The sequence below is a fragment of the Artibeus jamaicensis genome, unplaced genomic scaffold (genome assembly GCF_021234435.1).
Source record: "Artibeus jamaicensis isolate MK-2021 breed Jamaican fruit bat unplaced genomic scaffold, CSHL_Jam_final scaffold_369, whole genome shotgun sequence".
Lineage (NCBI taxonomy): Eukaryota > Metazoa > Chordata > Mammalia > Chiroptera > Phyllostomidae > Artibeus > Artibeus jamaicensis.
This window is the reverse complement of record NW_026522042.1, coordinates 9,095,999-9,109,565: the sequence shown is the minus strand read 5'-3', so window position 1 is coordinate 9,109,565 and position 13,567 is coordinate 9,095,999. Positions and strand designations below refer to the sequence as shown.

The 13,567-nt window shown below is 41.4% G+C and overlaps 1 protein-coding gene across 1 annotated transcript in view; it reads right to left on the bottom strand.

Moving 5' to 3' along the window:
* Window positions 1-9,530, bottom strand: part of FYB1 (FYN binding protein 1) — a 150,916-nt gene extending 141,386 nt beyond the window's left edge. Inside the window, exon 1 of the mRNA XM_053657301.1 lies at window positions 9,432-9,530. Coding sequence (XP_053513276.1) covers window positions 9,432-9,434 — 3 coding nt within the window. The 5' untranslated portion in view covers window positions 9,435-9,530. The remainder of the gene's footprint in view (window positions 1-9,431) is intronic.
* Between the last annotated feature and the right edge of the window lie 4,037 nt (window positions 9,531-13,567).

Sequence of the window (13,567 nt, the reverse complement as noted above, 5' to 3'; positions counted from 1 at the left end):
TAAAGTTCCCAGATGATGTTGATGCTGCTGGTTTAGGGAGTATACTTTGAGAGTTATAGTCCTAATAGGTTGGGATAAGGACAAGAGTGTGATGGAGACCTGGAAGAAACTGGACAATTCACCCAGTATCTCCCTGATGCTGACTCATGTCCTCTATTTCATTGATTTACCCAGTGTCACTGCTGCAGAATAAAGGGAGAAAAGAAAAAGGAAAGATGTGAAGCTAAAGGGAAGTGAGGGAAAAGCGATAACGGAATCAACTCTGGTCAGTAAATTAAAGCTTTCTAGTTCTCTTGCTGACCACATGTCAAGGATGGATGGACTATGAAATTAAAATATTTAAAGATGTCCACACTCAAAAAGAAGATAAACCATTCTAGCTCAGGAACAGAACAGGAAGGCAAGGCAGTGGGTGACACGGGAGGACTGGGGAGGCAGGCTGTGGCTCAGGATATGGAAGCATGGTTTACTCAGCTCCTATATGGTGACCTGAAGACCTGAGCTAGGGTCACTCTTTGAAACCAAGGGCAGAAACAGATATCCTTGTCCCATCATCCTTGGTACCATGAAAGAAGGACAAATGATTGGCCACTGAAAGTTGGGTTAGACAAGCATTTCTCAACTGAGCATAATTTTAATAGAGCATGGGTAGGGGTGTGGGGAGAACATTTTGTAATATGTACAAATGCTTTGTGTTGTCACAATGAGGGGGTGTGCAGGGGTGCTATTGACATCTAGTAGGTAGAGACCAGAGATGCTGCTAGACATCCTAAAATGCATAAATGTGATGAGGTTGAGAAATCCTGGATTAGATACAGCCCCAGAGCCAGAACCTGGACCAAGATGCCAGTTTGCTTAGTAATAATTGCGCTAAGTGCAACATTAGTGTGGGCCTGGATCATGCAGCTGTCAATACACATGTGGTTCAAGGCTGGAGTCCTCAGGGAGAATTAGTCAAGATCAGCCCAACATTAGAGAAGGTGTAGAGGAGGAAGGTGGAAAGAGAAAAGCAACCAAGTAACCAACCAACCAACCAAGCTTTCTCAAAATGTGTCTGCAACACAAAATTTCAAAATATGAGAAAACTGTTCATAAGAAATAAAAACCCAACAAAATCAACAATTATAAGATAGGCTTACCTATCTTATAGGTAAATTAAACTTAAATTAAAGTAAGAGAGCAATCTGAAAATGACTTCAAAATTCAGGATTCATCCAGAAACCAGTAAGTGAATAATATCTACATGAGAGTATAAGAATATTTGAAACAAAATAGGCAGACATTAGACAAGAACAGCAGTTATGAAAAACAATCAATTAAAATATTGGAAATAGAGACTTTGGTCAAGATGGAGGCATAGGTAGATATACTCATAACCAAAAGAAGGACAACAACAAATTTAAAAACAAAATATAACCAGAACTGCCAGAAAAATTGAACTGTATGGAAGTCAAACAACTAAGGAGGTAGAGAAGAAACATTCATCCAGACCTGTAGGAGGGGTGGAGATGGGAAGCCAGACTGAGAGGACTCGCAGCAACGTGGTAGCTGGAGGATCAGGGCAGGTGAGGCGGTGGCTGGTGGAGTAGTTGGTCCCACATTTATGTGCAGATAAACCCAGAGGAACAACTGGGGAGCGAGACAGACCTTGCAACCCACGGTTCCAGTGAAGGAAAAAAAAGCCTCAGAACCTCTGATTGAAAAAACCTGTGAGTATTGCAGCAGTAGGAGAAACTCCCAGCCTCACAGGAGAGATTGTTGGAGAGACCCACAGGGCCATAGAATGTACGCAAAACCACCTACATGGGAATCAGCACCAAAAGGGCCCAATTTGCTTGTGGGTAAAGGAGGAAGTGACTGAAAGCCAGTGGAGAGCTCAGCAAGTGCCACTGTTCCCTCTCAGACCCCCTCCCCCAAAATACAGAGCCATAGCCTATTTGGCAAATACTTAAGGCTCCGCCCTTTACTATATAACAGATGTGCCAAGAGAAAAAAATATGGCCCAAACGAGAGAACAGATCAAAGCTCCAGAAAAAATACAGCTAAGCAATGAAGAGATAGATACCCAACCCATCAGATGCACAGTTCAAAACACTGGTAATCAGGATGTGCACAAAAATGGTTGAGTATGACTGCAAAATAGAGGGAAAAGTGAAGGCTATGGAAGGTGAAATAAAGAAAAATGCACAGAGAACCAACAGTGATGGGAAGGAAACCACAACTCAAATCAATAGTTTGGAGCAGTAGGAAGAGATAAATTGTCAATCAGAACAGAAAGAAGAAACTAGAGTTCAAAAAAATGAGGAAAGGCTTAGGAACCTCAGGACAACTTTAAAAGTCCCAATATTTGAATCATAGGGGTGCCAGGAGGAGAAAAGGAAGAGCAAGAAATTGAAAGCTTATTTGAAAACATAATGAAGGTGAATTTCCCCAATCAGACAAAGGAAATAGAGTTTCAGGAAGTCCAGGAAGCTCAGAGAGTCCTCCAAAAGCTGGACCCAGGAGAGCATACACCAAAGCACATCATAATTACATTACCCAAGATTAAAGATAAGGAGAGCATCTTAAAAGCATCAAGAGAAAAGGAGACAGTTACCTACAAAGGAGTTCCCATTGGACTATCAGCTAATTTCTCAAAAGAAATCTTGCAGGTAAGAAGGGGTTAGAAAGAAGTCATGAAAGGCAAGGACCTACATCCAAGATGACTCTATCCAGCAAAGCTATCATTTAGAATGGAAGGGCAGATAAAGTGGTTCTCAGATAAAGTCAAGTTAAAGGAGTTCATCATCATCAAGCCCTTATTATATAAAATGTTAAAGGAACTTATTATAGAAAAAGAAGATAAAAAATACGAACAGTAAAATGACAACAAACTCATAACTATCAACAACTGAACCTAAAAAAAAAACCCTAAAAATGAACTAAGCAAACACCTAGAACAGGAACAGAGTCACAGAAATGGAGATCACATGGAGGGTTATTAGTGGGGAATGGGAAGGAGGGAAAATGGGGAGAGAGGTACATGGAATAAGAAGCATAAATGGTAGGTACAAAGTAGACAGGGGAGGTTAAGAATAGTATAGAAAACGTAGAAGCCAAAGAACTTATATGTATGACCCATGGACACGAACTAAGGTGGGGAAATGATGTTGGGTGGGGTATAGGGAAGAAGAGAAAAAAGGGGCAAAAAATGGGACTATAATAGCATAATCAATGAAACATACTTAAAATTGGAAATAAAAACTTAATTAGTGAAACAAAAACCTCTGTATGGAATAAAATCTGGATTGGACACAGAGAGGGTGAGCAACTCCCCTGATCTGTCTGGGATGAAAATGTCTCAAGGATATGGGACATCAAATACAGATGAAGAAAAACTTAGTAAACTGAAAGATAACATTGATAAACTGATTTATAATTAAAAGAGCCACAGAGATAAATAGTTTAGCAAAGCAATTAACATCATGGAGGATGGGTTGGGACTGTCTAACTCTTATCTAAAGGAAACTCTAGATAAAATAACTAGGAAAGAGGAAATGGTAGAGTAATAGTTTTTGAAGAAATAATAGCTGAGAACTTCGAAGGATTGCAGAAAGTTACTAGGTTTTAGATTAGGCAATTACTGTCATAGACCAAATCCAGCCTGCCACCTGTTTTTATAAATAAAGTTTTATCAGAATGCAGTCAAAATTTTCATTGGTTATGATTGTGTTTGTTTTCATGCTACAATGGTAGAACTGAATTGTTACAATCTGCTACCTGGCTCTTTACAGAAATGATGTAGATTCTGCTTTAAAATGATATTCTGAATATTCAATAGAATAAATGAAAATAAACTCACATCTTTGAACTATAATAAAGCTGCAGAACATAGATAAACATCTTAAAACAAATGACTGAGTTTGACCTATAGGAAATGACAATTAGACTTGATAGCACACTTACATCAGCAACAATAGAACTCAGAAGCCATTGGAGTAAGTCTGTAAAATGCTGAGGAAAAGTATCGGTTTAAAATTTTTATATAGAGCTAACTTATCATTTAAGGGAAAAGTTAAAATGAAGAGATTTTCAGTCTTACAAAGAAGACCAATATACACTGTAGCATGTTTTGCCTTTCTTCCAAATTAGTACCGTCTGGGTCATTCCCTGAATGCATGAGGTTCATGCATTCCTACATCTCTGTCCTGAATAGCTGAAGCATGACTATGCCCCTTATTTTGGCCAATTAAAGAGGAGTGAAAGTAATATACATCTCTTCCAGCTGGAAGTTTTATTTCTTTATTTATAAAATTATTTATCTATTTTTAGAGAGAAAGAGGAAGGAAGAAATAAAGAGGGCAGAGAAACATGAATGTGAGAAAGAAACATCGATTTGCTGCCTCTCATATGACCCCTCACTAGGGACTGAGTTCACAACCCGAGCATGAGCCCTGACCAGGAATCAAACTGCCACCTTTCACTCTGTGGATGATGCTCAACCAGCTGAGCCACATCAGTCGCAGGCACAAGTGGAAGCTTTAAGAACTAGAAATGGGGTCGGAGAATTGTGTTCAATGGGTAATTACATTGGATTTAAGTCCCTGTCGTGTTTGGGAGAACAATAACAAACACTAAATAACTGGAGAAATTGTTGGACAATGGGTAAGAGCATATGTACCTGGGTAAGAAGTTACATGAAACCAGACCGCTAGAATCAGATATAAGAAACAATGACAGACATGGGAATTTTATAAATACACTGACCAGCATGACAGGTGGGAGCCCTAGAAGCAGAGCCGCACAGATGTGGGAAATGGATTTGTGATGGCGGAGGGATCGGAAAGCAGTCAGGTGCAGAGCAGGCTGGACTGAATGACACTAAGCTGATTATCCACATAAGAACACACTACAGCCTTCCTCACAACACAACCATACATAAAACCCGAATAATTAAAGACCTAAATATGGAAACCAAATCTTGAAACCATTTAAGGGGAAGATTAGGAGAATATCTTTAATTTTCAGGGTAGCAAAAGTAACTTCCTTCAAAGGCCATCAGAAGCAGAAATAATAAAAGGCACATTCTAAAATTTGACAGGATTACAATGGAAAACTTCTTTATAAGAAGAGATGGCAATCGCAAAGTAAAAAAGAAACCAGTAATTGGGAACGTGAAGTTCACAACACATATCGCTTACACAGGATTAATGCTTAGAACTATTATATAAGGATTGCCTACAAGTCCACATGAAAAAGCAGTGTGTAAGAAAAGGGTAAATAAAGCACATGGGAAGGACGTACAGAAGGAGCCACCTGAATGGCCAATAAACTCATGCAGACGTTTCGTCTCAGCAGTAATCAGGAAACTTAAAACAACATTGAAGTTGAGTTTTGCATATAATGAGTTTTCAAAACTATATCAATAAAGCTGACAATGCCAAGTTTTAGGGATGTCGTACAGAAGTGGTAACTCTCATACAGAAGTGGTGGGAGGTGAATTATTACATTGACTTTGGAGAACAATTTGCTAACATTCAATAAACTTGAGTGTATGCCTATATTCCTTATGTAAAGAATACTCCTTCTAGTTCTGTTTGAAACTGAAAATAACAACAACAAATTAAATGTTGGCAATTAGGTGGTGAATAAATTGCAATATAATTATGCAGCAATTCAAGAAGCCGAACAAGAGCGGCATGGGTCCAGATGGAAATACCTTGAAAACATACCAACGTAGAGTGAAAAATAACAAATGCAGAAATCATAAAAATAAAACGGGGCAAAACAACACTACCTGTCATTTTATGGATACACACATATGAAATGAAAATATAAAAGTGTGGCTGAAAAGCAAGATGCCACGCCCAGAGCCGCGGTGGTCCTGTGCCATTGGAGGAGTGTGGAACTGCGAAGGGCAGAAAGAAGCTTCAGCTCTGTCCTTTGTTATGTTTTGAAAAGATGGCAAGTGGCAGTATTATGGCAAAATGGTAATATGTGTGAGATTTGGGTGGTGAAAGTGTGAGTGTGTTATTTGTTTTATAAGGTAACCATACTATTTTACTATATTTATTATACCATAATATTTTAAAAGGAGAAGGACAGGAGAAGAAAGAAAGGGTAGGCGGAATGTACTTCGAATTATTAGGGAAGTGGTATTGATGTTGCCAAATCCAGAGCTGGGGCCCCACACCCAGCCCCTTTGAGAACGATGCTGCTATACACTTGCCGTGTGCCACATTCTGCTCTGGGACACGGCCCTCATTTTCTCCTGCATGCATCAACTTGTAGAGGAAAGGGATCTCCTAGAATTCAACCTCGCATCCTTGGCTTAAAATCTACTTGTCATAGAACAGAAGAAAATTTTCACACACTGGGCAAGTTCTCGCTGCAAAAGGTGGGTGGATGGCCACTTTTGCTGTAGGGCAGGATAAGAAGAGGTCAGGGAGTGGGGGTGGGGCATGAGCCAGGTGGAGGTGACTAGATTTCTATTTGGGGTTATTAACATATAATTTAGGACTGTGACCTCCTCCCGCTTCCAAGATGAGGACAGGAATCACGGCTCTACTGGCAAGAAGTGGGTTGGAACCTGGCTCTCAGAGGGATCCTTCTAGATCAGATTTTAAATATTCTGATTTTCCTGGGCCACCAGCATGCCACTGGGTTTCCATTACAACCCCTCAAGTTATTTGCAGGTGCCCAAAAACATTGTCCTCAGAAAGCCTACATTTATTGTCTAACGTGGCTGTGCTCAAGTTTGGGGCCACAGTATGAAGTATGAGGGAGAAAAAGCTGATATTTAAATCCCAAGCCACAAGCCCGCTGTCTGGTGAGGATGGATGTCACTTCAGAGGTAGCCTTGCTCTCCAAATGTGGATTATGTCGAAGTGGCACTCACTCCTTTGCTTAGGAGCCCCTGGTGACTGCCCAGTGAACCAAATAAGGTCAGATTCCTTGTGGTATTTGTGACTGATCAATTGAATGACCCCTGCCTCATTTTTGGAAGCACCTCTTGCTATTCTCCTCTTGCTCATCCTCCAGTCCTGGTCTCCCTGCTGGTCCACTTTCTCCTCTGCCTCCCTTCTTCCCCACCTGCCATTGCCTCTGCTGGACATGGTCTTCACCCCCACGCCCCCAGGCCCAGCTCATTCTCATGCTGATGCAGCAACTCACAACCCTCATTACACACCCCCCACCCCATCCCCACCATGGCCAGGTTTTGCTGTAACTGGCCTTGACAATGGTTGTGACTCATAAGCTGGTGAAGTGCTGTGAATGTGCAGGCAGAGTTGACAGCCACTGCGTTAGTCTGTGTGTCACCTCGCCAGAGACCAGACCCCTTCCCCAGAGGACGTCTTTTCTATGTACTCTCTCTCGGCTCCTTAGTCACTTCCTCTGAGGTCACTACAGGTATTTAGTTTCATTAGCTTTTGGTCTATCCACTTCCAGGAAACAGTGGTCTCCAAGTGCCTGCAGTGTTGGTATCATTGGGAAATTTATTAGCATTATGAATGATCAGGCTGTGTCCCTGACTGTGCAGGTGACTTAGGTACTCACTGACATTTGAGACCCACTCACTGCAGGAAGTGTAAGCCCCAGGAAGCCGGGATTTCACCTGCGTGGTTAACCCTGTGTTCTCGCGAAGCCCCAGCATGGGGTAGGGGTGCCATAAGCATTGATGAATGAATGAGTGATAGCACAATTCTTTTGTCAGTAACTCACATGTGAACTGAAAGGTGAATGAAAGGAGCAAAAAATCCTAACAAAACCCCCCAACACATATTTTACTTCTTTCTTAAAACCTTCTAAGATTTATTATAAAAGATTTTTTTTTCCTCATTAAGCATGAGCATACAAAACTTTGTGCATTACTGGATATCTTCTCCTACTGAACCTTTTTTCCCCCAAAATTCTCCAAGTTGAAATGTACCTAAAATGCTTCTTTTGTGAACAGGTGTGATTTTCTATTGTTCCCATTTTTGGACTGCGGAGCGAGCTGATCCACAACAGCAGAGCCTGTCAGTCTCCAAGGGAGCAGATGTCGGAGAGGCAGAATCCTATTGCCCTTGGCCTTTCACGTCTGAAACGTGGAATCATATCATACAGAACACGGGGAAACACCTGACTCTGTACTTAGCTGAGCAGTTCAAGAAAGAGCTGGAAAGACTGGATTGAGGTCGCTCAGGACAGTAGTGGAGGCTGGGCCTCGTACCCGACACTCCTTGCTGCTACCCTTGCTGCTACGTGGCTAATCCCCACCCATCTGAGTAGCCACTGGGCTTGTCCTCAGGTTTCCACAGTAATTAAGGTCGAGCTGTTTTCTAAGAATCTGGGACCTAAAGATCCAGTTTGGAAACAATAAAGGGACTTATCAGCCCCACCTTTATAGGTGATTGCCTTCCTCTTCCAGGTGCGGAGGCAGGGAGGGGCCTGTCTTAGGGCTGCACACTCCTTTCCCTGAGACTGCCCCCGGACCCCAGCTCTCCTTCTCCCCTCCCCTCTGGCGAGACTACACTCTCTCACTTCCACACGTGCCCCTGCTGGCACAAGAGCTGCAGACTAGCTTCCCATGAACCCTTTGCCCTCTCCGTTTCAGTGCCTATAGTGTGTGGCCCAGCGCCCCCGCCCAGAACCCACAGTCATTGTCTCAGTCCCCATCTTCCCACTGGGAGCTGGTAGAAGCAGGAAGCCTCTCCCCGTGAGAGAAGCCATAACCCATCTCCAGGGTCTGGGGCTGTGGGGTAGAAAGTGGGGGTGTAAGGACACCACAAGTATAAGAGCAGAGCCAATTTTGACAGAGAAATAATAGGAAACGTTGTAGCACAACATAACCCTGTAGTTCAGCTACATTATAGGTGAAGCTTGTTTTCATGGTACCACTGGGGACATAGCCACGATTTTAAATGCGCCCTGAATAATGACTTTCTATTAATTTTGGGAACACGACCTGCCTCTAAGGTTTGGACTATTTGCGTTTTGTTTGCTTCTCTTAATTAAAATCACGAAAACACATTTTTTAAAAACAAGGACCTTGTTTTGTAAAATGCACTGTGTTGTCAAAGTGGCCCTCAGCACCAGCAATATGGCCCAACGCAGTTCCTTGGGCTCTCTCCTGGGACCCAACATACTCATCATAGGAAACCCAACGACATTGCTCGTTCTGGCCCCCAGCTCTCTTAACAGGCCAAGACCCAGAACACAACTTTTCTCTCCCTAAAGCATAGTTCTTCCTGTGCTCTGAAGGCTAGAATCAGAAAAGGGAACTCCCGAAGCCGCAGTCTCTCAATTGGTATAATGAAGACTCAGCAGCTTTACCAGCAAATGGAACAGCATGGGACAACCCGAAGGAGCTCTGGCCCCAGCGCACCCCTGCCCCTCTCTGCTCTATGCAGATGAGCTGAGCTGAGCTGATCGCCAGGAGATCAGGGAGAGCCGAGAAATTGGTTACTCACCATTCTTACTGAAAAGAGTTGATGTGCTCAGCCCACGGCGACCCCGAAGATGCTGTAGCTTGGGCAGCGAATGTGCAAGTTAGCTTGGTAGAGTGCACTTCCTTTTTTGAACTGTGTGGTCTGTCCAGTTTTCACACATTGATATGGAGGGTTGATTTGCATGTTATCTTAGCTCGCGGAGCATTTGTATAGCTGGCCAGGATTATCTAGTTTTTATACTCTAATAACATGAGAAGAACTCTAGGTCAAATTTAGAAGTCAGAAAATTGACACAAAAATTTTTTTTAAAAAGTGCTTGGGTGTTCAAGTGTGTGTGTGTGTGTGTGTGGTTAACCTGGTTTATATAAAGTCTGTGTATGTGGATCTGTCTCTCTATCATCTACAAATGAGGGACCCACTCTAAAATGCTAAAAGTGGCTTACTTGGGTGAAGGGATTGTTATACATAATTCTTATTTTGTGCTTGGCTGACTTTTTGACTTTTCTATTTAGAGTATATGGTGCTTGTTGAAACTATAACTATAACCTTTAAAAGGACAAAAGGATCACAATCACTTTAATCACCACTTCTGAATATATTTAAACCATTCTTGTTAACATTTAAGTGGTGGGAATACTCATAAGCTTATCATAGAATGTTGTTGATTTCATTAAAAATACAAAACATGTTTTAATATAGGTTCATGTGTTAATTTTTCAGCAATTTTTGTTAGCATCAAATGCCTCAATTGCTCACACTGGTGAACTAGATATCTTCAGTTAAGAGCATGGTATTTGTTGCCAGGTAGTTAGATTAACCACCAATCAACTGTAGTACCTATCCAAACATATTCTGACATATAGATTTTTTTCTTTTATTTTGAACATATAGCTTGTTCCTAAAGTAATATCGAAGGCAGAGGATCATCTTTGGTTCCAATGCAAAGGAAAGCCAACTGAGTCCTTCATTTGGGGTTGCAAATTTCTAGTAATTCTTGTATATACTACTGCATTTACCTGGTGCAGGGGCACCAATTTCTCCATTTGATGGTGAGCTAGCACTAATTACACCAAGATAATACAAAATCCTTTATTCAAAAATGTTCCTCACTTATTCCTTAAAATGAAAATGTTTTTCAAAGTCAAGGTGTGGCAGGAAATATGGGTAGAATCACAGCCAGGGCAAGGCAGGATGGCAGGGCAGGATGGCAGGGGCGGACAACAGGAGTGGAAAGGAGCCTGACCCTGCTTAAAACATACGTATTTTAAGGAGAGGTGAGGCTTGAGGAGCCGTCAGGAGCTGGGAGGGTCATTAGCAGTCTGAAATTGTACAGTCTCGGCCACATAGTAAATGTGCAATGAAAGAATGAAAGAGAAAGACAACACAGGCGTGGGACCCAGGCATGCCATTAGACAAAGACCCCTGCCAGAAGAAGATTTTGCAATGCAGACGTGCTTTAGCTTAACCCAAAACGCTCTCATTTCACTATCTGGTGGACCAGCAATTATCACAGTGATGGTACACCTTAGAGTTGAAAGCAGTGGGTCTCAACCTGGCTGGCCATTAAAGTCACCTGGAAGTATTTTTTAAAGCCCAGTTCTCAGGCTTTTACCCCAGGCTATTAAAATAAAAATCCCTAGCTGTGAGACCAAGGCATTAGTATTTTTTAAAGTTCCCGAGCTGATTTCCTGGTGCAGGACTCTGGAAGGAGGGGCACACCGGTATCTCACCAAGCAGGATGGTAAACAGGTCACTAGGTACACCTTGTGGGTAGAAATAATTCTACACTCTGATGCTGTTTACTACTAAGTTTTTCAACATATTGTCACCATGCACTACATGATAATTGCTCATTCTTGGGCATTCTATGGCTTTCTCTCTGTACCAGTAAGCTGGACCAAAACTGCACACTAAACAGGTGTCTAGCAATTTCCACGAACAATGTAGCTGATGGGACAAACTGATCAAGAGAAGTTTGAATTTCAATTCTTCACTTGAATTCCATTTCAGTTCCTACTTATCTCTAAATGCAAATTAAGGTAATGTTTAGTGATAATTAACATAAATTCAGCAGTCTCTCAAAAGCATACACTTAAGAGAAGTATTTTGGCTAAGAGAAAAACAGGTAAAGTCTGAAGCTCCCAACATAACTCAATATCTTCCCATAAGTTTATATTTTTAGTTTTTGTAACATATTCATTTTACTCCAAAGAATTCCTTCAAATATTACATACACGAGTGCATTTTCTGTCAAGTCAACGAAGTACTTAAGTCCTTGAAACAGGAAATGAAATAAAGATGACAATGTACTGACACCATCAAAAAGAAGGTAAAGTTCTGTTGTCCTGGTCTGGCCACCGTCACTATTTCTGCTCTGGGAGGAAGAACTAGGTCAGAGAAGGTGAAAGTGGTTAGAATTCTCCACGTACTTGGGCGTGTATTCACTTGTCATTAATCTGCATTCTAGAAAACTGTTTTTGTTCAGGCAACGGTAAAACCAGTCCGTCCCCTTGCTGTTCCCCAAAGGTGACAGCTAGGTGGAGACTCTGACCCAGAGACAGTGCAGGGCTGGCAGAAACCAGCTTCATTTAAATTAAAAAAAAAAAATCCTTTAAAAAAGAGTCAGTTGACAGGAAAATAGAGGAAGGTAGTCTTAATGAAAATTTAGGTAACGCTCTCTACTGATCGCTATTTAACAGTATGGTCAAGGTTGTATCTCACAGCCTTTAAAAAGCACACAGTGGAAAATGTTCATAAAGAAGGTCAGAAATACTCTTTTACACAATTTCTGCTTTACCACCTGAATGTCTAACATTTTAGGGCAGAAACACAAGATCATCAACATGCCCGGGTAAAACCCTGGAGAGAACAGAGCACGGGAGGTTGAGTCTCACCTCTTCCAGCAAGCCTTCCCTGCTTCCTGCTCATTCATCTCCTCGTTTCTCTGAACTCCTGCAGACTGCATCATGAAGTGAAGCTCTTCGCTACATTTACCTTTTACAGGTCTCCTGCTGAATGGGCTGCACTGAGTTTGGCTCCCTAACTATATCTGAAACTCGTTCAGTGTGAGCTAATTTTTATGCTTTCTTCTGTGACCCTAAGATCCCAGAGCAGCCTCTATTTTTTTAAACTTTTTTTTTTTTTTTTTTGCTCATGGTTTCCTTTCAGAATCTGATCTCTTTGCACACTAATTCTGCATGCACACAGCCACCCCTGAAGCCTATCACTTATGGGAAGCTGGGGGAGAACGTGTGGCTAAGATCTTGTCAGACACCACGATGTGATCGCTACATTGTGCTCTTTGATGATTAAATGACAGCACAGAAATGTGAAGGGACCCCTCCAGTTTCCAGAGTAGGAGTCCAGTCAGCTAAAACGTTATTATTTTGTACGCTTGATTCTTTTTACAAACATGCTTTTGAATTCTGCCAGCAAAAAAAACAACTCAGACTCACAAAATAGATTCATAGGAATTCAAGGAAATTCTAGTCTCTCTGCTTGGATAGATATGGAATAGCCAAACAGAACGTGGCAGTGAGAAAGCAGGATGTGACCAGGCATGCTTAAAAGGTCGTGCAGAGGGAGACAGGCAGTTCCTTGATTTGGCTTATTTCTCTTTCACTTTTTGTTTTGGAAACAAAGTGGGTATTTTTCTCACTTTTTTACTATCTATTTTTAATAAAAGGAGGCCATACGCCTTTTAGAACATCAGTGCTCCTGCAGAAATAACTTATTGATCAACTTCAGTGCAAAAAGAACTAATCCTCCAATAGGAGAGTTTCCACTGTATTCAGTAGGATGAGGAACTTCCATTTAAACTCAACAAAAGCAGGGAAGAGTTGTCCTTACAATTTAAAACCAACCCCAGGCAAAATGTTTACTAAACTCTAAAAGAACTGTTGAAGTAAGAAAATGGAAAAAACCCTAAAATTTACTTAGGAAGTCTTTTGAGAGCAAGGAGAATAAAGAACAAAGCTTCTAGAATTCTGTTATATGTTCATTTACTTATTACTTTCTTCTGCTATTTTGTATATGACCCTCTTCTTGGGTTTTCAGGGACTCAGAATGTTTAGTGAGGTCTGATAGTCTTGCTTTTTTCTCTCATGGCTTTTCTATTCTCATCTCAAGGCTTTTCACCTCTTCATTCCTTGTATAAT